A 24,380-nucleotide genomic window follows, 5' to 3' on the forward strand; every position below is an offset into this window, starting at 1 on the left:
TTCCAATCTGTCAAAAGAGCGGTATGAGTGGAACTCCCCAGAAGCATACTCCATACATGGACGGATAAGGCCTTTGTACAGAGTTAGCAGCTGGGAGGGGGTGAGAAAAACAGGCGGAGACGTCTTAGAACACCTAACTTCATAGAAGCTGTTTTATCTAGAGATGAGATGTGAAGTTTCCTGTTCAGATTATAAGTAAAGGACAGATCGAGGATGTTCATTGTAGAAGAGGGGGACAGTTGAGTGTCATCGAAGAAAAGGGGATAGTTGTCTGGAAGGTTGTGGCTTCTCTGCGTGAAATGTTTACTTCCTGAAGTGTTGGACGTCTATGAAGAGACGTGGATAAGTGCAGGGTGGTATCATCAGCGTAAGAGTGGATAGGACAAGAAGTTTGGTTTAGAAGGTCATTGATGAATAATAAGAAGAGATTGGGTGACAGGACAGAACCCTGAGGAACACCACTGTTAATATATTTAGGAGAAGAACAGTGACCATCTACCACAGCAGCAATAGAACGGTCAGAAAGGAAACTTAAGATGAAGTTACAGAGAGAAGGATAGAAGCCATAGGAGGGTAGTTTGGAAATCAAAGCTTTGTGCCAGACTATCAAAAGCTTTGATATTCTAAACAACAGCAAAAGTTTCACCAAAATCTCTAAAAGAGGATGACCAAGACTCAGTAAGGAAAGCCAGATCACCAGTAGAGCGGCCTTGACGGAACCCATACTGACGATCAGATAGAAGGTTGTGAAGTGATAGATATTTAAGAATCTTCCTGTTGATGATAGATTCAAAAACTTTAGATAAGCATGAAATTAAAGCAATAGGACGGTAGTTTGAGGGATTAGAACGGTCACCCTTTTTAGGAACAGGCTGAATGTAGGCAAACTTCCGGCAAGAAGAAAAGGTAGATGTTGACAGGAGAAAGGTAGATGTTGAGGATAAATTAAAAAACCTTAGACAGGCAGGAAATTAAAGCAATAGGACGGCAGTTTAAGGGATTAGAACGGTCACCCTTTTTAGGAACAGGCTGAATGTAGGCAAACTTCCAGCAAGAAGGAAAGGTAGATGTTGACAGACAGACCTGAAAGAGTTTGACTAGGCAAGGTGCAAGCACGGAGGTACAGTTTCGGAGAACAATAGGAGGGACCTCATCAGGTCCATAAGCCTTCCGAGGGCTTAGGCCAGCGAGGGCATGGAAAACATCATTGCGAAGAATTTTAATAGGTAGCATGAAGTAGTCAGAGGGTGGAGAAGAGGGAGGAACAAGCCCTGAATCGTACAAGGTAGAGTTTTTAGCAAAGGTTTGAGTGAAGAGTTCAGCTTTAGAGATAGATGTGATAGCAGTGGTGCTATCTGGTTGAAATAAAGGAGGGAAAGAAGAAGAAGCAAAGTTATTGGAGATATTTTTGGGTAGATGCCAGAAGTCACGAGGGGAGTTAGATCTTGAAAGATTTTGACACTTTCTATTAATGAAGGAGTTTTCGGCTAGTTGGAGAACAGACTTGGCATGGTTCCGGGCAAAAATATAAAGTGCATGAGATTCTGGTGATGGAAGGCTTAAGTACCTTTTGTGGGTCACCTCTCTATCATGTATAGCACGAGAACAAGCTGTGTTAAACCAAGGTTTGGAAGGTTAAGGTCGAGAAAAAGAGTGAGGAATGTACGCCTCCATGCCAGACACTATCACCTCTGTTATGCACTCAGCACACAAAGACAGGTCTCTGACACGGAAGCAGTAGTCATTCCAAGTAAAATCAGCAAAATACCTCTTCAGGTCCCTCCAACTAGCAGAGCCAAACGCCAGAAATACCTTCATTTAGGGGGATGCTGAGGAGGGATTGGAGTCATAGGACAAGATAGAGAATGAAATTGTGATGGGAGGAGCCCAACGGAGAAGAGAGGGTGGCAGCATAAGCAGAAGGATTAGTGTTACTGTACGTAAAGCGTATGTACCTCATGTCATTATTCCTCGGTAATCATAAGTGAAATGTTGAATAGTTTTCTGTTTGCATGAAGACGTGTAATATGTGTAAGTATCAGTATTCAATGCTATATTAAGCACCAAAGCTGATGGTCACTTGTTAATAGAGTGTGGTTAACCCACTGGTCGCCTGTGGGCATCACTCACGGCCAAGTCGCGCTCAGACAAAGATGGGCAGGATGGTGACCGAGGTAAATACTTTAATTTTGTAGTAAAAACTGATTGTCATAGTGCCAAGTTGAGTGCATGTATTGTTAATGAAAACTGTAATGTGCTGAAGATGTTTAATATCAGTGTATAATGTTATTTTGTAAGAAATTGAGACCGAGAACTTGTTCGCAGTTCTTACGGTCATGCCTATCTCATCAATAAATGTCAAGAGAGAGAACTGCCTTTCCTCGACCCTACGATGATGGGTGTAATCAATAAAACAGATCACCTGAGAGCTCATGAAGACCTGCCGGTGCGGCTACAATTAGAGGTCAGGAAAAGGTCAAGAATGTTGGGCGTATCTCCAAGACGGTCAGGAATACGAGTAGGGTGTTGCACCATTTGCTCTAAGTCGTGAAGGATAGCAAAGTTGAATGCTAGTTCACCAGGATGGTCAGTGAAGGGAGAGGAAAGCCAAAGCTGGTGCTGAACATCGAAGTCTCCAAGAATAGTGATCTTTGCAAAAGGGAAGAGAGTCAGAATGTGCTCCACTTTGGAAATTAAGTAGTCAAGGAATTTCTTATAGTCAGAGGAGTTAGGTAAGAGGTATACAACACAGATAAATTTAGTTTGAGAGTGACTCTGTAGTCGTAGCCAGATGGTGGAAAACTCGGAAGATTCAAGAGCGTGGGCACGAGAGCAGGTTAAGTCGTTGCGCACATAAACGCAACATCCAGCTTTTGATTGAAAATGAGGATAGAGAAAGTAGGAGGGAACAGAAAAGGGACTACTATCAGTTGCCTCAGACACCTGTGTTTCAGTGAGGAAAAGAAGATAAGGTTTAGTAGAGGAGAGGTGGTGTTCTACAGATTGAAAATTAGATCTTAGACCGCGAATGTTGCAGAAGTTAATGAAGAAAAAGTTGAGGGGGGTGTCAAGACACAGGGTCGATATCAGAAGAGCAGTCCGACCTGGGGACATCTGTGGTTTCCTCCTCAGATGGGTACATCATGTGTAAGAGACGGAAAAACACAGAAGTCAGAGACAGAGACAGAGAGAGAGAGAGAGAGAGAGAGAGAGAGAGAGAGAGAGAGAGAGAGAGAGAGAGAGAGAGAGAGAGAGAGAGAGAGAGAGAGAGAGAGAGAGAGAGAGAGAGAGAGAGAGAGAGAGAGAGAGAGAGAGAGAGAGAGAGAGAGAGCCTTGTGCTAGTGGTCCAGCACAAGGCCCGACCACGAGCTGTCCAGAGGGAGTCCAGGACCACCACCTCCAGTGACATGCTGGTGTAGGTGACTCGGTCTTACTCGAGGCAGCACCAGCGCTCTTACACAGCCAGAACCTCCAGTCTGTGGAACGTGTTTACGGCAGCTACGAGTGATACGCAGACAATGACACTCCAGCAAGTGAAAGTGGCTGCCCACAGATGGCGAAAAACACAAATTCCCACTCTAGTGTTGTGATAATGATGTGTGTATACAGTAGAATAAGTTTACTTTTTGTATATATCTTCTTATTTATATTTAAGTATAGGCTTTTTAAATAGCAGCATACAAAACGTGTTGTTTTAAGCCTGATGTAAATTTGTTTAAATAAAGAGAGAGAGAGAGAGAGAGAGAGAGAGAGAGAGAGAGAGAGAGAGAGAGAGAGAGAGAGAGAGAGAGAGAGAGAGAGAGAGAGAGAGCTGAGCATAACTATCAGACCGGAGATGTCTTAGATCTGCAAACCGTCCGTCACAGTATTCGTAAGCAGAGCTTAAAAGTTTTAATGCAGTCCACTGTAAATGTTAATTTTACGCCTGGGTATGTGCAGAATGTGTTTTAGTTACTTAATATTAATTGTGTGAAGAAACGTGCTTCGGAAATGTGACATTGAAGTATTTTAAGACACTGAATATAAATGACTTGAAGAAGTATGAATCCAACATCGTAACTTGTATTAGTATGTAAAATATGCTGTGTATAACTGTCGAAAGTTGTATATGACCGCATGAGTTGTAAATACATGTAGATAGTATTAAGTAAAGTCTATAAAACTCATCGTGTTCTCTTAAAGCCATGAATGCCACTTGGATAATTAGGGACACGAAAGACAGAGCAACAGAGAAGCGCCGCACGTCGCTGGCGTCCACATCTCTATCCACACGTGGTCTCCTTTCTCATGACAATAATGAGGAACTTAAAATCATTGTGATTGAAAAACTTGCCATTCAATAATCGCATAGCACCCTCCCTCAACGTGGCTGTCACCACTACCCCCTTCCCTGCCTTCTCAGCATTATAACAACTCTGCTTCAGAGTCCAGAGTCTCTTTCGTTAAAGCAATGCTAGTGGAGGGCACAGGCGGGGGGGATTTAGTTCACGTGATATTCATTAACCTGTACATTTTCTGTTTCGTGAATCTGAAAGTAAGATTGATGAGGAAAATAAATTAAATGACAGGGACATAACTATCACTTCTGGAACTCAAATGATAAAGCTACTTTGATTTTATCCACAAAAAATTGGCTTAATTATATTCAATTATGATCCTCATTGCAATTCCCTTCCGCCTGTCACCCGGAGACTACCACCCCATGCTCCTACTTACTCCGCCACTGAAAATCATGAAGATAAGTAAAATACACAACTTTCACGGACCAGAGTCAGCCAGTAAGAGGCCGAGGAGAAGACATTTGGTGACCATGGCAATTTCTGTCTACGTCTGTCCATCCTGTTTGGCGTCCTGCGTTAAGGATACAGTTACGATTATATGATTCATTCCTGACTGCTGAACCGTTAAAATCACAAGCTGAGCCGCCACAACGTCCTCACCGCCTCGTTTCACAGCACCTACTGATAACACTAAGATTTATGTAATCAGATCTTATGATTACAGTACAGCATTATCATGTCATGGCAAGACTACCGCCACGGATACACTCACTGACGCCTATTTATCACTGTCAACCACTTATCTATCCCAGGCCATCCAAGTAAATCTCATTTTATTTTTCCATGTGTCTCTGCTTTGTCTTGATAAATCAGTCCTCAGGCGTCACTCCGTCAATCCCACTAGCCATCTCATATCTGATCAGTGCGTGACGTGTTTCAGCCATGTCCACTTCTTTCCTTCTTTCTTTGAATTCCAATCAAAATGTCTTTCACTTTGGTCTGCTTTATAATGTTTCATGTTCTCGCCTCATCTCTCAATATCATGCCAAGTTTTTTTTTCTTTTATTTTTTGTTTTGTTTTTGTTTAATATTCATTCACATTTTGGCAATTCTCTCTCTCTCTCTCTCTCTCTCTCTCTCTCTCTCTCTCTCTCTCTTGCTGTATATATATATATATATATATATATATATATATATATATATATATATATATATATATATATATATATATATATATATATATATACTCGTATATATATATATATATATATATATATATATATATATATATATATATATATATATATATATATATATATATATATATATATATATATATATATATATAAAATGTTGTAGCAAATACCTTGTTCCATGCCAATGAGAGAAGTGGGGAGCGTCTGTGCAGCAGCCTCTCCAGCACCTCCAGTGTCAGGTATTTCAAGGCTGCTCTGTTCCTCCGTCTTGGAGCAAGGCTGCTGCTGGTGGCTATAGTAGTGAATATCTCCGTTAGTCTAGGAATATTTTCGTTCATCGTGCACATGGCACCTCGTAAACACGATAAATATTTATGAAGGTTATTACAGAGTGACCATTAAGTATATACCATTAAGGTATATTCTGAGAGAGAGAGAGAGAGAGAGAGAGAGAGAGAGAGAGAGAGAGAGAGAGAGAGAGAGAGAGAGAGAGAGAGAGAGAGAGCTGGCATTGGATTCTTACAAGTCGTGACGTCACATCCCTATAAGATACGTTTAAACAGCGATGTGGCAACTTGTACCCCTTCCACTTGGACACTACCGTCTTCTCCCACCCTCCTTACATTTTCCCTCTCATGTCTTCCTTACTGCACCATCCCTCTCCTCCACAGTTTCGGAGTGAACATGTGACATACTCGTACACCCGCACGGTGGTCACCGAACATCATGAGGTGCTGGGGCAACTCCTGAGGCAGTGATGTCTGTCTCGCGTTAGCTGCGAGGCACACAACGATCAGTTGCCCTTCATATCAGCATACCTCTTCACCCCAGGCCCCATCACTCCCCAGCTTCACCCTTCCTTTCTTTCCCCTTAAACCTTTTAAACATTTTAAACACTTTATTAGGTTTGTTTTATAAAACAATACATTACATATAATTATTAATGTGGACAAGCAGCCCTTAACAAGACAAAGCTTTTTGGGCAAAAGCTGCTCATATTTCGATTATTATACATATACTAATGCTTCACACAATACTTATATCTATTATACGTGGTTATATTATTATTATTATTATTTGTATTATATATATATATATATATATATATATATATATATATATATATATATATATATATATATATATATATATATATATATATATATATATATATGAAACACATACTGTTCCGAAAGTGGGTGACAGCTCCAATCATTCAGATTATAGTCCTATCGTTTTGAATTCCTGTCTTTTTAAAAAGTTTATATTTCTCCTTGACAGAAAAGATTCAGACATTTGTTCATTCACAGCCTTCTCTCTGACCGCAAGTATATCTTCATGAAGGCAGACACTTGTGATACGACTTTCCTCACTGAATCGTGGTCATCCTCTTTTTAAGGGTTTCTGTGAAAGGTTTGTTATTGCCTAAGACATATCAAAAACTTTTGATAGAGTCTGACAGGAAGCACTGATTGCTAAAGTTCTCTCCGAAGTTTTCTACCCTTTCCTCTGCTCCATTATAAATTTTCCCTCTGACCGCTCTGTTGGAGCAATGATAGACGACCACTGTTCTCCTAAACTTATTAACAGAGGTGTTCAACAAGACTCTAATCCATCATCCACTTTTTCCCTAATATTCATCAGTGATCTCAATCTCACTCACTCTCATATCCACTCCGGTGATAATGACTCCGCCTTCCACTTTTCTACATCATTTTTCAGATGTCCAACACTGCAGGAATTAGAAAATTTTACGAAAGGAAGCCACAAAGCACACGACTTCTGATCTTCCAATTTCAGAATGGGTCAGAACGAGCTTCATATCGTTCAGTACCTCAAAAATTCAATTCCTCCACCTTTCCACTCCACACAGTCCTCCAGACAACTATCCCCTCTTCTTCGATGATGTACAATTCTTTCTTCTGTATTAATCATTCTTTATCTGTCCTTCACTAAAACTCTAAACTGGAAATTTCATATTTTTTTTTTTTTTCCTTACAATTACTCACTATTTTTTATTTATTTATTTATTATTTTTTTTATGTAGGAGGGACACTGGCCAAGGGCAACAAAAATCCAATGAAAAAAAAAAAAAGCCCACTGAGATGCCAGTCCCAGAAAAAGATCCAAAGCGGTAGCCAAAAATTGAAGGATAAGTGTCTTGAAACCTCCCTCTTTAAGGAATTCTAGTCATAGGAAGGTGAAATATACAAAAGCAGGCAGGGAGTTCCAGAGTTTACCAGAGAAAGGGATGAATGATTGAGAATACTGGTTAACTCTTGCATTAGAGAGGTGGACAGAATAGGGATGAGAGAAAGAAGAAAGTCTTGTGCAGCGAGTCCGTGGGAGGAGGGGAGGCATGCAGTTAGCAAGATTAGAAGAGCATTTAGCATGAAAATAGCGGTAGAAGACAGCTAGATTTGCAACATTGCGGCGGTGAGAGAGAGGCTGAAGACAGTCAGTTATAGGAGAGGAGTTGATGAGACGAAAAGCTTTTGATTCCACCCAGTCTAGAAGAGCGGTATGAGTGGAATCCCCCCAGAAGCATATTCCATACATGGACGGATAAGGCCCTTGTACAGAGTTAGCAGCTGGGGGGGGGGGGTGAGCAAAACTGGTGGAGACATCTCAGAACACCTAACTTTATAGAAGCTGTTTTAGCTAGAGATGATGTGTGAAATTTCCTGTTCAGATTATAAGAAAAGAACACACCGAGGATGTTCAGTGTAGAAGAGGGGGACAGCTGAGTGTCATTGAAGAAGAGGCGATAGTTGTCTGGAAGGTTGTGTCGAGTTGATAAATAGAAGAATTGAGTTTTTGAGGCACTGAACAATACCAAATTTGCTCTGCCCGAATCAGAAATTTTAGAAAGATCAGAAGTCAGGCGATCTGTGGCTTCCCTGCATGAAATGTTTTCTTCCTGAAGTGTTGGACGTCTATGAAAAGACGTGGAAAAGTGCAGGGTGGTATCATCAGCGTAGGAGTAAATATGACAAGAAGTTTGGTATAGAAGGTCGTTGATGAATAATAAGAAGAGAATGGGTGACAGGACAGAGCCCTGAGGAACACCACTGTTAATAGATTTAGAAGAACAGTGACCGTCTACCACAGCAGCAATAGAACGGTCAGAAAGGAAACTTGAGATGAAGTTACAGAGAGAAGGAGAGAACCCGTAGGAGGGTAGTTTGGAAATCAAAGCTTTGTGCCAGACTCTGTCAAAAGCTTTGATATACCCAAGGCAACAGCAAAAGTTTCACCAAAATCTCTAAAAGAGGATGATCAAGACTCAGTAAGGAAAGCCAGAAGGTCACCAGTACCCATACTGACGATCAGATAGAAGGTTGTGAAGTGATAGATGTTTAAGAATCTTCCTGTTGAGGATAGATTAAAAAAAATTTAGATAGGCAGGAAATTAAAACAATAGGACGGTAGTTTGAGGGATTAGAACGGTCACCCTTTTTAGGAACAGGCTGAATGTAGGCAAACTTCCAGCAAGAAAGAAAGATAGATGTTGATAGACAGACCTGAAAGAGTTTGACTAGGCAAGGTGCAAGCACGGAGGTACAGTTTCGGAAAACAATAGGAGGGACCCCATCAGGTCCATAAGCCTTCCGAGGGCTTAGGCCAGCGACGGCATGGAAAACATCATTACGAAGAATTTAAATAGATAGAATGAAGTAGTCAGAGGGTGGAGGAGAGGGAGGAACAAGCCCTGAATCATCCAAGGTAGGTTTTTAGCAAAGGTTTGAGCGAAGAGTTCAGCTTTAGAGATAGATATGATAGCAGTGGTGCCATCTGGTTGAAGTAGAGGAGGGAAAGAAGAAGCAAGGTTATTGGAGATATTTTTGGCTAGATGCCAAAAGTCACGAGGGGAGTTAGATCTTGAAAGATTTTGACACTTTCTATTAATGAAGGAGTTTTCGGCTAGATGGAGAACAGACTTGGCATGGTTCCGGGCAAAAATATAAAGTGCATGAGATTCTGACGATGGAAGGCTTAAGTACCTTTTGTGGGCCACCTCTATCATGTATATCACGAGAACAAGTTGTGTTAAACCAAGGTTTGGAAAGTTAAGGTCGAAAAAAAGAGTGAGGAATGTACGCTTCCATGCCAGACACTATCACCTCTGTTATGCACTCAGCACACAAAGACGGGTCCCTGACACGAAAGCAGTAGTCATTCCAAGGAAAATCAGAGAAATACCTCCTCAGGTCCCCCCCAACTAGCAGAGGCAAACGCCAGAGACACCTTCGCTTAAGGGTATCCTGAGGAGGGATTGGAGCGATAGGGCAAGATAGAGATATGAGATTGTGATCGGAGGAACCCAACGGAGAAGAGAAGGCGACAGCATAAGCAGAAGGAATAGAGATCAGGAAAAGGTCAAGAATGTTGGGCGTATCTCCAAAACGGTCAGGAATACGAGTAGGGTGTTGCACTAATTGCTCTAGGTCGTGGAGGATAGCAAAGTTGAAGGCTAGTTCACCAGGATGGTCAGTGAAGGGAGAGGAAAGCCAAAGCTGGTGCTGAACATTGAAGTCTCCAAGAATGGAGATCTCTGCTCAAGGGAAGAGAGTCACAATGTGCTCCACTTTGGAAGATAAGTAGTTAAAGAATTTCTTATAGTCAGAGGAGTTAGGTGAGAGGTTTGCAGCAAAGATAAATTTTGTTTGGGAGTGACTCTGTAGTCGTAGCCAGATAGTGGAAAACTCGGAAGGTTCAAAAAACGTGGGCACGAGAGCATAAGTCATTGCGCACATAAACGCAACATCCAGCTTTGGATTGAAAATGAGGATAGAGAAAGTAGGAGGGGACAGAAAAGGAGCTACTGTCAGTTGCCTCAGACACCTGAGTTTCAGTGAGGAAAAGAAGATGAGGTTTAGAAGAGGAGAGGTGGTGTTCTACAGATTGAAAATTAGATCTTAGATCGCGAATGCTGCAGAAGTTAATGAAGAAAAAGTTGACGGGGGTGTCAAGACACTTAGGGTCGTTGTCAGTCCGACCTGGGGACATTTGTGGTCCCCTCCCCAGATAGGGACTCCGAAGTTGGTGTAGGAGTTGCCATGATAATTTTGAATTTTTTAGTGAAGGGTGTGTGTGTTATTAGGTGCTTGTAGTTTTGTGTGGAGGAAGAGGGGCTTTTAGAGGTTTTTAGAGGGTAGGTTGTGACTGCCCCTTGTGTTGTGAGACACAAAGGGCCTTATATTCGCTTCCTGTATTGAGTAACATATAGGGGAGCTCCACTCTTTTTTTTTTTTTTTCTTTCTTTCTTGATTAGGTAGAGTGAAAAGCTGTTCGTCTCATCGACTCCTCTTCTCTGACTGACTCTTTAACCTCTCAGTTCACTCCTCAGTTTGATATTCTATCCCAATTTCCATGTTAAACGCATGCTTCCCCGTTTTCTTCCTGTGGCCTCGCTGCACGAGAATTACTATTCATTCTCATCCTCGGTCCATTTTTCCCTTTACTGGTAAACGCTGGAACTCTGGCAGCATCTATATTTCCCCCTTCCTATGCCTTGACCTTGTTTCAGAGAAGAATTCCAAAACACCTCCACTTTATAAATGGTTCTTCCTTTGTAATTTTTTTTTTTTTTTTTTTTTTTGAGGGAGAGGCAATTAACGGGCTGTTTTTTTCCTGAATTAATTTTTGTCCTTGGTCTGCCTCCTTTATGCAAAAAATGAATAAATAGATAAAATAAAAAAAAATCAAATAAAAATAAATAAATAAATAACTAAATAAAAATCTTGCATCATGCTAAAGTAACTTTGCGTGTTCAGACTCAGCTAAAGCAATGCAGCTTACCAGCGATGTAAAACATATTGAACATCAATTTAGAATATGATTTTATGAAAGTCTGATATAATGGTATGATGACCAAGAATGCATCTTGACACATAATGGCGGTAATTATGAATTTGAAAAATGTGGGAGAATTTTTCCGATAGCGAGACTTCGAAGTGGCTCCTCCTGACATGCAGTGATGTTAGAAATTATGAATGTGAAGGATGTGGAAAAAAAGATTTCGTGTTTAAGCATACTACCAGTTCTGATCTCAATGAATATGGTCAGGCACTGCCATGGAGTTCAGACGCATTACTTAGGATGTTCTGGGAGATGTTCCATAGTGATTAGGTCTATGCGTAATAATACAACCTTAGTGTGGAAAGGAGTAGTTAAATACAAGTTCGTTTTTTTTCAGAAGCTTATTCTACTGTTTTTAAATAGTAATGTCATGGAAGGAAATAAAAACAGCTTTGGACCGAAAATGAGGATTAAGAACGTAGGAGGGAACAGGAAATGGGCTACTGTCACTTGCCTCAGACACCCGTCTTTCAGTGAGGAAAAGATGAAGTTTAGTAAAGGAGAGGTGGTGTTCTACAGACTGAAAATTAGACCTAAGACTGGGAATGTTGTAAAAGTTAATGAAAAAAAAGTTGAGAGAGGTGTCAAAACACTTAGGGTCGATAACAGAAGAGCAGTCTGACCTGGGGACATCTGTAGTGCTCTCCCCAGATGTGGACTCCGCGGCTGGTGTAGAAGTCGCCATATTAATTCTGAATTTTGAGTGAAGAGTGTGTGTGTGTGTGTCTGTGTGTGTGTGTGTAATTTATTAGGTGCATGTAGTTTTGTGTGAAGAAACGCAAATTTAAAAGCTTCAGTCTCATTCTGTTTTGTACTGATTCCAGTAGATCTACATCCTTCCTATAATAGGACCAGTTGAACTGCAGTTTTGATGAAGTCTGACCAGCACCAAATATAACTAATATTACTTCAGGACTTCTAATTTTAACTACAGATTAATTTTAGTACCTACTTTGCTTATTTCTGACCATATTATATGCATTGTTTTTCAAAGAGCAGAGCTAACTACAACTCCTAAATCTTTTTTGTTCTCTAAACTTACCAGTTTCGTTCTTTATTGTGTGCAAATCCTGTCTGTATGCAATGCAATGGCATTTGGATCTGACCTAGTTAATCTACCTATCTTCATGTCATCTGCAAATTTACTAAGCAACTAATCCTACTATCTAGCAGTTTTCAAACTATTTAGTATGACTACACACTAAGAAACAACTAATATTTTTTTGTGGCAGACCAGTCCTTTTATATATATATATATATATATATATATATATATATATATATATATATATATATATATATATATATATATATATATATATATATATATATATATATATAATTAGTCATCCTTGATAAATATAAATTACAATTTACAATAGTTTCATTATATTATGTACAGAAATCAAAATCCCACCCAAATTTTCGCGGCACACCAAGGAGATAATGGCGGCACACACTGAGAATCATTGAATTCTAGATTGTTAGTGTAATACTGACCCTAAAACTGATCTCTGTGGCACCCTAACTTGAACTCACTTGGATTTAGAACCATTAATTATCACTCTTTACTACCTGTTGCATAACTATATGCAATGTTGCATAACATAGCTTATCCATCCTAACACCTTCCCATCTATCCCATACTCTCTTCAATCTGTAACATATTATAAGTATTATGTTTCTTAGTAGGAATTTTTACAGCTTTCACCACTGTAGTGCCCTTGCTTTAGGAACTAAATCAAAATTTTGAGAAATTGATCTGAAAGCCATGATAGGGATCAAATTTCTGCCCAGAATGAAAGTGTGTCAGAAAAAGTTTTCAAGAACTTGAGAGTACGAAAAGACAGGAATTATGATCAATGGAGATTGCCTGGGTGATCTCAAATTTATTGGTGATATTCTTATGAGTGAACTGACAGCAAAAATGCATTTTTTCTTAACAGAGAAAGTCAGCAAATATTATCTAAATGTGAATCTGAAAAAAAAAAGGTGAGATTCATTGATTACACATCTTATCAGAAAACTAAAGTACTGAGTGGATCAAATTAATATTTATCTATTTTAGAACAAAATTAGTTCCAGTCCAGATCAAGAAAGTAAATAAAAGGATGAGTGATCAGATGGCCTGTTTTAGATAGTCTGTCCATCATAAAGTAAACTCTTGTTATCACTAAATAGAATTTTTTCATAGTCAAAAGAATTCTACTGACTACAACTTGATCTGTGAGCTTTCAGTCTTACAAAAGTCCTGTAAAAAAATTATTTACAAAGCTTATTGGGGAATGGAGAGAATAGAACACAGAGAGGTGAGAAGACAAGATACCAGTAATACCATGGATCAGACAACAGACCAAAGTTGATGACATCTTGACTATGATAAAAGAAAAAGAGTACATGGGACATCTCATTACCATTGATGTTGTACCAGAAGAGGCTCCTCTAGGCTTCTCATTTTTTCACTACTATGTAAACCAGATGGGGCTGTGTTAAGTGGATATTTTTCTTAACTCCAGTTTTGTTTCTGATACTTCCAGAATCATCCAGACATGCTTTGAACTACACTCTACACTGCATGCCTAAATCACCTACTCCAGTAATTCTTTCCAATTATTTGCCATCTGATGTGGAAAAGTATATCTTCTTAGGTCAAGATTTGCTTGCACTGTATGCTCTAATTGTTGCCTATTTGCTTGCATTTGCTCATATATCACAGATATCACATGGATGATTAAAATACCTGAATAACAATCTGGTGGTGGTGACAGACTGAGCAAAGAGAGAACCAGGTGAAGAGTTAAGAAATGTTGCTTGTGTGGCTCAGAACAGTCAGGCAACTGACAGATTCAGGGAGAGCCTTGGTCTGCACTGAAACCACACTGATGATGATGAAGATGATATATATATATATATATATATATATATATATATATATATATATATATATATATATATATATATATATATATATATATATATATATATATATATATATATATATATATATATATATATATATATATATATATATATTATTGCCTCAATAATTAAAACTTCAGGCAATAAATTCTTCTTACTACTATAAGTATAGTTTATTAATTATAAGAATCTCCAATCACATAAGTACTATCTATATCTGTACAAACCTAACATTATTTACAAAACTATGTACCGTAATGTTTTCTCCTTTGTAGACAAACATTATGCTCCTGGAATGTCCAACTCATATGCAAGATTTCATTTTCTTTGTCACTACAGAAACCATTGAACTAGAGTAGTCATATAAAGCTTTCTTTCAGACGGAGACTATACAAGTCAAAACCTTCATTAAATTTTTCATGAGTTTTCCCTCATAACACAAAACCATTTACCTAGTACCTAATTACTGGAGAAAGTCACATCATTGCCCATGAGATCACAGACCCATTTTATGGATGATTTTGACCAATAGTAATCAAATAAACTTAACAGTGATATCTTGAAACCTAGTGTTTTATTTGGCCTCATATAATCCTGGGTCCAAAGTGAAGTAATTTTCATTTGTATAAGAAAAGTATAATTAAAATCATAGAACTTAATTTCCTGGAAAGTAATTCATCACTTGCCTTGAATCACTTACCAGGACACACTGCTGTGGTTCATCTCCCTACACATTCCCAGGAAAGGCACCATGGCATGCAACATTGAGCAAAGTGAACTAGAACACTTAAGTTCCTAGAAATGGGAGGCACTACTTGAATTATCAATCTCAGTACAGTGAAGTTTTTTCTTATCATCTGGATGAGGAAGAACAAATAAATGTCTTATGTGGAGTTAAGGAAGAGGGCAGTGACCTGCAGAAGCAGGTCATTGTCACAGGGAAATCTATTCCTGCACTTCAGCAACACTGTTATTTAACATATATACTTTCCACAACAACTGAATGCCTCTTGGGCGATGATTCTGACATGAAAGTAAATTGAGAGAAAAGAACTGAAGCCACAACCTGAAACACTTACATTTTACTTATACATGTAGTAACAAAGAAAGTCTATGGAGAAAATACAGTGAATTCACAGCATTATTAACTTAAAATAAATCCTGTTTAGCAGTACTGGACTTTGTGATAGGTAACCAAATTATTTATATTGTAAAATACACTAGTTTTGTTTGTGCACGTCTGCCATGGAGGTGAAGTACTGTGTAGCAAAATACAATATAGCACCAGAATATCGCCATTGATAAATGAGTGTTAACTGTATAATATCAATATGGATGTAAGACACACACTGTCCAAACATAAGGGCTGTTCACTGAACCGAAGCTCATCTCAACCACATGAAAGGAAATTTAAATATGGAGTTTTGGGTTCTTTCATGAAGAACAAAACTTTAGATATAAAATGATGTACATGATTTCACCTATGGCATTCAAAGAATTCAACTTTTGATAACAATTCTATCATTCACACATGTTCACATTTGTACATAGTGTAAGCTAGGTTTGAAAAAAGAGAGAGAGAGAGAGAGAGAGAGAGAGAGAGAGAGAGAGAGAGAGAGAGAGAGAGAGAGAGAGAGAGAGAGACAGAGAGACAGAGAGACAGAGACAGAGAGTGAGAGAGACAGAGAGAGAGACACAGAGAGAGAGAGAGAGTAAAAAGCAAAAATTATGAAAACTGTACACCCTAGTCATTACAAATAAACTCTCCTGACTACAACATTCAAGTATTTTTTTAGGCACTGTCCTCTGCAAAAGTTCCCTTCGCATAATTTCCACCGGCGAGTTTTGATGAGTTAATTTTAAACACATAGTTTCTTATGCTGTAATAAGAAATCATGTTGCAAAGTTCAGTGGAAAAATGTTTTCAATACAATAATTCATAAAAGGGGCAAGAAGCAAGTGAGTACAGTACAAAAATTATTCCATTTGAGAACCTGGGGCATATATGTATTCCATTATAGAAATACATAATAGACATGTTGGGATGGAAAGAAATCTGGGAAATACTCATTCCTGTCAACTTTCCCTTTCACTTGCTAAGGAAATTTTTTCCTGGATGTCGTCTTGCTTACTGTCAGTATGCAGTAAAGAAAAAATGTGTGTGTGTGTGTGTGTGTGTGTGTGTGTGTGTGTGTGTGTGTGTGTGTGTGTGTGTGTGTGTGTGTGTGTGTGTGTGTGTGTGTAGCTGATATAAAGTAATGGATGGGTGACTTAACTGCTTCCACAGCAACAAAGCTGGAACCCATCTCCAACATGATTACACCCTCAGGTTTCATTTAAAAATGGTCATATATTAAATAATTATGGGGCAAGAGAATAAGAAGCTCAAAGTTATTAATGACCAGTATTGTGGTAGCCACGGACAGTAACAAAGTTTATAGGATGCTTAAAAGATGTCAGTACACACTATTCGGGTAACAGAGAGAGAGAGAGAGAGAGAGAGAGAGAGAGAGAGAGAGAGAGAGAGAGAGAGAGAGAGAGAGAGAGAGAGAGAGAGAGAGAGAGAGAGAGAGAGAGAGAGAGAGAGAGAGAGAGAGACAGAGACAGAGAGAGAGAGAGAGAGAGAGAGAGAGAGAGAGAGAGAGAGAGAGAGAGAGAGAGAGAGAGAGAGACAGAGACAGAGAGAGAGACAGAGACAGAGACAGAGACAGAGAGAGAGAGAGAGAGAGAGAGAGAGAGAGAGAGAGAGAGAGGAGAGAGAGAGAGAGAGAGAGAGAGAGAGAGAGAGAGAGAGAGCGTGGCAGGCAGGACGTCACCCCAACACACCTGACCAGCAACCTGTCCCTCCTCCTTGCATGACTCAGCCACAGGTATCTGCGTACCCAGTGAGGCACAGGGGAGGGCAAAGGGTCCGATGTGACTATTGCTTCTGTCCCGGCCACACAACTGAGATGTGCTACAGCCCCACTGCTGATGAACGCCAGGAACGAAAGCAGGAGAGAATGTTCACGAGGGTTCTGACAGAGGGTTTACTGCGGCAACAACTTCCCCACCCCCAGCAGCCCTTCCAGGCCCCCATTCAGCCTTCCTGGCAGCCACAACCCAGTCACTACCCCAGCTGGAATCCCTCCTTGTGGCAGGGCAGACACTAACGCATCTCGCCTCACCACCCCCACCTCACTCCCGAGCCAATGCAAGGAGGCAAGGGAACAGATGCCTCAGCTGTCATTTGACCCTGGTCTTCACCAATGTGAGAGGACTCCGCACCAATGTGGGGTGACCTTAGCCACAATTTCATGCTGAGGCAGTGCTGACATTGTCACAGTGACAGAAACATGGCTGAGTGACAAGGTGGAGCCAACGTTTGGCAAAATATCAGGCTACTCCCTGTAGGTGAGGATGGACCGAGAAAATGGAGCAGGCAGAGGTGTGGCTGCCTGTTTTAAGGACGGCCTCCAAACACAGGAAATTGAGGTAGCCGTGCCACACCTGATGGAGGCACTGTTCTTCAGGGTGGTACTTGCAGACAACAGCGGGCTTCTCTTCTGTATCCTGTACTACCCCCCGAGACAAGGAAGAGCCCCCGCTAGACTTCCTGACGGAGGAACTCGACACCCTGCTCCACCATCACAATTGTTCCCATGTGATGATAGTGAGAGGCCTGAACTTCCACATGGAGCAGGATGCTTTCAATAATCTCCTGGCAGTTCAGGGCCTGACCAACCATGTCACCTTCCCTACACATGAGCAGGGAGGGCTGCTGGATCCTGTGGTGACAGACCTACCCGAAGCCAGCATCAGCTGCTAGCAGCTAGGACCCGTGGGCAGCTCAGACCACTTTGCCATGCTGTCTCAGGTTGAGCTCCTAACGGTGAGGGAAGATGTGGGGAAAGATATGGCAGGTTAACTTCGCTCCTGAGAAGACGCAGACGATGGTCATCTCGCAGTCCCCAGGTGGCTCATACGCAGTCTCAGGACAGATGCGTTTTGGAGAAAAGAGCTTGCCACCCCAGGATTACATCAAGATCCTGGGTGTGTCTGTGGACTGCGGCCTACGCTTTGATCACCACATCACTGTCATCGCCAGCCAGACCTCTCTCCAAGTCTCTGCCCTGTGCAGGATGGCAAGCACTCTCGACCCACAGGGCATCCCCACGATATACATGGCGCTGATATGCCCATGTATGGAGTATGGTGCCCTGTCCTAGATGTCGAGTGCTGCCACCCATGTGCAGACTGGAAGCTGTTCAGCAGTGAGCCCTGCGCTTGGTGGCCACCAGCGAGGACCAATAGCACCCAGCACCAGTAATGTCACTGGAGCACCGCCAGGACGTGTCAGCACTAGTGGTGTGCCACAAAAATCAGGTGCAGTGGGTCCCCCCCCCTTGACCCCATGAGACTGCTGCCACACACAGTGCAGAGGTGCACCAGAGCTGCAGCCAGTAGTGACATGCTAGTGAAGGTGTCTCAATCTCGCTCTAGCCAACACCAGCGCACCTACACACCCAGGACTTCACAGCTGTGGAACATGTTCACAGTTGCCACGCCCCAAGTGCAGGGCATGTTCACAAACCAGGTGAAGCTGACAGCCCACAGGTGGCATAGCATGCACCTGTCCCCACTGGCACTTTAATTTTTAGTCTCGCATTACTATATTTCATTATTCTGTGTTATTATCTTAATATTAATTATTTATAGTGTTATTCCCTGTAAATAATACTATCAGAGGCTTTTCAAATAATTCCATATTCAACATGGAATTTTAAGCCTTTCTGTAAATATTTGTTTAAATAAGAAACAAAAAAAAAGAGCAGAGGCAGGTGATACTCCCTCTCATTGAGTTTGAGAACACTCATCAAATATATACTTTGAAAACAAGATACATATGTATAATTAAAGGCCTTGGGGAAAAGACTGAAGGAGCTCAAGCTGCTTGGACTTTTGCTTTTAGACAGCCCATGTCAAGACCATATCAAACAGCACAGCAGGGCATCTTCAGCTGAGGCACAAGTTCCAGTCTGTTACTATATCCACTCTTACCTTGATCTGTGAAAGCTCAATTTCTCCCACCATCCAAAAAAGTAACAGTCATTTAATATATATATATATATATATATATATATATATATATATATATATATATATATATATATATATATATATATATATATATATATATATATATATACCAAACTACAAAAGAAAATGGTCTATATCTCTGAAACCTCTTCCCATAAAAATCCCTTGAAAATTAAGAATAAAGTACATGTACTACATGTGTAAAGTTTATAAAATCATACATCTTATCTTAATTTCCTTAACTTTTGAGTCAATATGTTGCATTTGGCAATTGACATTTCTCCCATACAAACCTAATAAAAAGGAGGTTTAAATGACCTTATATTTAAGCATTATATTAAAATCACATTATTTACAAAAATATATACATATGTAGCAACATTACTATTAATCAGATCCTTCAAGGCTTCAAAGCTTCTCAACCAATCACACTACCAATAATTGCCCACTAAAAACTCTATTCAATCTCAAACTCTGATCTTAAATAAGTGGTAAACAAATATTTCAAAAAAATATAATGATGAGAAAGGAAAAATGCACTTTACATGAGCCTCCCATCAGAACTAAATACAGCAAGTAATGTATGTCATGGATGTGAAAATGTGGTATGTGAATAAATATGAAAATTTTTATGAAATTTTTTTAGAAACACTATATCACATTGGTCAGCAAAAACTTATTCATTACAGTTTCTCTGAAATATTAAGTTGATTTCATAGAACTTCACACCAACTTCAGCACGTTCATAGTTGCATGGATCCTGTGGGAAAACACACATTATCAATGCAAATCCATGCATCATGAAATAGATTCTTTGTTCTGTATAAAACTGTGACACAAATAAGAGTGACAATATATAAAAAGCTGAACTTTGGTAAATTTCAAATATAATAGTTTTGCATTAAAGTACATGGACACTTAAACTCTTATGGAATCTAACTCACATGCAGATAGAGAAAGCATTCTATTTTAGTTTGTAATTTGACATGACTCATTACATGATAACTTGCTGAAAAAAATATCTACATAAAGTTGCAAACTGCATACTTACCACATCTCCCTCAACTAATGATATCCTGAACTTGTAAGCCACTTGCCACCACAGGCCAACATTTGTAAGTACTACATAGTGGTCTTGAGGAGTGGGTCCTGGTGACTGAATCACCTCTGGTAAGGGAATATCTAGGCTGGATGAGCACCGCACAGGCTGCAAGCTGGGCCCAGTGCTATTGATAGCACAGAATGTTGGTTGCTGGACTATGAAGCTGTAATAATAAGCAGCATATATCAGGATGTTGTACCTTTTCTGGGGCACGAGGCAATTTGGGCAAAATATATGATGGATGAACCCAAGAGATAGATACATATAAGATTAATTAATGCATGAAGTACATGGTAAATGAAAGGTGACAAATAGGATGTCCAAACTTAACTTTCTCAAGAATATGATGCTTTTGTGTACTGCAATACAAAAAATGGGCAAAATCTGAATGATCAAATTACAATATAGTGCATTGCTAGGTAGATAATTATGACTTTTATGATTGTTCTATGGCTATTATCATTAGATGACTGACTGACAAAAGCCTTCTATTAATGGTTAGACAGGGATTAAGGCATGTAGCATACCACACTGCCTTTGGGATTCTGAACAGGGTTGCTGAGTTCCTAGGTCACAATTTCTCAGCTTATCCCCTTGAGGAGGAGGGGGGGAGGGAGAGCAATGAATTAAGACACACCCAAATGGACTTCACTAGGCCAAGGATTTAACTCTGGGGCCTGTTGACAAGGAACTGACTGTTCCAAGTGGCAGGAGAAGAGTACATCATTATAGTGACTTCATCAAGCAGCCATTAACAAACATTACCTTTACTTGTGTACATGACATTGGCCCTCATTGGTTAATAACTCACCTAAAATGAAGAGTGAGGTTGGTGTGGGGCATAAACCTTGATATGGGGAGGCCATAAGTGTAGTTCATAGCATCAGGTCCAAGGCATCCTTCTGAAGGGTCCATAGAATTGAGGCAGTACATGTGGTTGATGGTTGTGTTAAACTCGACTATTTCTATCATTGGGACTGTGATTCTTTGCTCTGGAAAATAACAATTGATGAAATGTTATTACTTGAATTTCTAAGTGAACAGATCTGACACAACAAATGTTAAAAGGAAGCAATCAGGGTATTCTCAGTGAAGGTACAACTGATACAGTTAGTAGCTAGACCTTCCACTCCTCAAACTCATGTCCCTTATACTTTTGTCTGAAACCATGATGAATTTGTCTCCCAACTTGCCAAAAAACTCTTATCAACAATAAATGTTGAAATGTAGCCAGATCATAATCTCATGACTTGTAGTATCTGGCAAAACTACCTCCAACAATTTTTCTTTTTCAGGTTTCCCTGCTCTATTTCATCCAGATAGTTCCACTTTCATATCCTCCAACTCTAAAGCTGAGATAGATAGAAGCTGCACAAAACCTTTGATGACAAATCCACACTGGATGATTCTGAGCTTATTCCTCATTCACTGCCACCCCCTTCATCGTGATATTTTCTATGCCCCCAGTGGATTTGATTCACGGAATATTCAGTCCTCATGGAGTTCCCCACACCATTCTCTGTGACTGCTTTCATGCTCATTCCTTGCCTCATCAAAATCTTGACTGGAAATTTCACATCTCTGCCAATATTTCTCCTACCAGGTGTTACATCCATATAGGGACCTTATCCATGTATAGAGTACTGCTCCCACACATGGAAAGGTTCAGCTCACATGCAGAGGAAAATCAAAAGCTATTAGTCTCACTGACTCCTCTCCTTGAACACTGTCTCAAATCTCTCACTGAATTTCAAAGTGTTGCATCTCTTACTATCTTTTACCATTATTTTCATGCTTTCTGGTCTTCTGAACTAGTTGACTGTATGTCTTTCCCCCTCATGTTTCCTCACTGCACAAGGCTTTCCATATAGTATCTCTCTTATCCTCTCCACTTTACTAATGCAAAAGTTAACCAAGATCTCCATTCTTTCATCACTTTCACTGGCAAACCCTGGAACTCTCTTTTTTCTCTTTCTGTATTTCCTCCAAACAACCTGGAGTGTTTATAATGGGAAGTATCAAAACACCTAAGAAACCAAACTGGTCAACTCTTTTTCTTTAAGGAGTGTGTGCTATTTGCCAGACTCCTCAAAGAAACCATTCCTGAAAGAAAATATTAAAATAATTAGGCTCAGATTTCAGCCAATAAATATGTTTCCTTTCACTGACCAAGAGCTACCAATGAAAAAAAAAAATTAACATTTCAACATTACAGTATGCATACCAATTCAATACTCAAACAGCTGGAATTAAATAAAAAGAAAAAAAGGGGATATTCAAATTACACAAGTTAATACAGTAAACCCTCCCTAAACTAAACCCAAATAAGCCAGATATTGGATAACCTGAAAGCCCTTATCAACCTCCTCAGCCAGTCTGGCCAGCTTGACTCCATCCTCAATCACACCAGAGCCACCAGCCAACATCTTTGACTGAGACTTTGAGTGACAAGCAAAAGTATACTAGTAGTACAATGCATAATGTTTATGTTAACTCTTATGTGACCAGTGTGTTGTGTACAGTTAAGTGAGCTCTTAAGTGAACACTGTATAGTTGCATAATGTTAAGTGAGCTCTTAAGTAACCAGTTAGTGCATTATGTACAGTGTGAAATAACAAAATAAGCTGTAAATATCTATCTTGGGGCTTGTAATGTGCAAACAAATATACTGTAAATAACAATAAACATACATGCTTATGTACATAGAAACCGATCAAAAATGTGTATTGTTAGATAAACTGACTTATTGGATAAACTGTCAGCCACCTTGTCATATAGTTCAGTTTATGGAGATTTTATTGTACCTTACAATCTAAAATAAATCACAGCAAGCAGTACAATGTCCCAAAGCCTCACCACACTGCAGAGGCTGTTGTCATACCTGATGTAGACCTCTGGCGTAACTGAGAGTGTGTGGAGCGTTTGGTGGGGATGGATCTTTTGCTGAGAGTCCGCTTGAAGCTGCGGGAGTCTGAAGGTCTGTGCATACGAGCTCTCTGGCGTTCCAGGAATGCCATGTGGTCCAAAGAGCTTGATTTCTTGATGGGAATGGCCTGTAAGGTCAAAGTTAATAACCATGGAGATTAATGCATCAAATAACAGCACTCCTCATTATGCCCCATTTAACTTTCACTTACTCTTCAGAGCTTAGAATTGATAAAACTTCAGTTAGAAAAGGAAAGGAAAAAGGAAAATGTTTGATCCTATACATTTTATCACAAATATTCAATTACAATCTAAGTGAAATAAGTCAGGCAATTTTAAATGCAGAAAAGATATTTTTATTAATTTGAAAGTTATAATGAAGAACCTGAGTAAATGAGTGTACCTAATGCACTCTGCATATTAGTCAAGACATAAATTTCAGGAGAAAAGAAGAGAGAAAATGGATTCACAGAATGAAGGTTGCCAGTCATAAAATGTGACCATTTAGTTTTATGATGCTTTAACAATCTATATAGAAGATAAGGGAGCTAACTTGACCACCAGTGACGTACCTTGAAGCGGATGGCAGCAGGGGTGGTGGAGTCATTGACAGTATTGGGGTCACTAGTGGAGAGTTTGTTGTTGATGACTTCACCATACTGTGACACTGTTGGTGGCACTGTTGTGGACACTGTAAAGAAAAGACAATGTACTGGTTAAACTAATATTCAGTGCTAGTTACTGATGCACACTTCACATGCAAACTTGCAAATTTTAAGTGCAACCAAGGAAATAAAGGAAAAAATGACAACAGAAAATAACAAACTCGAAACAAAATACTATACAAGAATCACATTAGTTCTTTCTTTTCTTGTGAAAAATATTACCTATGTATATTATTTTATGGCATGTATAGAGAACCAGGATATATGAATTTCCATAATTTTAGCATGAAAATGGTGAAAAAAGAATATTTAAGAAAATTTTAGAGAAACTGGCCAGATCCTTCAAGGGAAG

At 39.7% G+C, this 24,380-nt stretch overlaps 1 protein-coding gene across 6 annotated transcripts in view; it reads right to left on the reverse strand.

Annotated features, from left to right (window-relative positions):
- Positions 1–19,661: 19,661 nt before the first annotated feature.
- The window catches only part of LOC135103082 (myelin regulatory factor-like protein), a 101,799-nt gene continuing 97,080 nt past the window's right edge, over positions 19,662–24,380 (reverse strand). For all 6 annotated transcript variants that reach the window (XM_064009078.1, XM_064009086.1, XM_064009106.1 and 3 more), the window contains 5 exons: positions 23,936–24,054; positions 23,320–23,491; positions 21,250–21,430; positions 20,388–20,601; positions 19,662–20,096 (listed from right to left, as the gene is read on the reverse strand). In XM_064009078.1, coding sequence (XP_063865148.1) covers positions 20,013–20,096; positions 20,388–20,601; positions 21,250–21,430; positions 23,320–23,491; positions 23,936–24,054 — 770 coding nt within the window. In that variant the 3' untranslated portion in view covers positions 19,662–20,012. The remainder of the gene's footprint in view (positions 20,097–20,387; positions 20,602–21,249; positions 21,431–23,319; positions 23,492–23,935; positions 24,055–24,380) is intronic.

The sequence above is a fragment of the Scylla paramamosain genome, chromosome 1, assembly GCF_035594125.1.
Source record: "Scylla paramamosain isolate STU-SP2022 chromosome 1, ASM3559412v1, whole genome shotgun sequence".
Taxonomy (NCBI): Eukaryota; Metazoa; Arthropoda; class Malacostraca; order Decapoda; family Portunidae; genus Scylla; species Scylla paramamosain.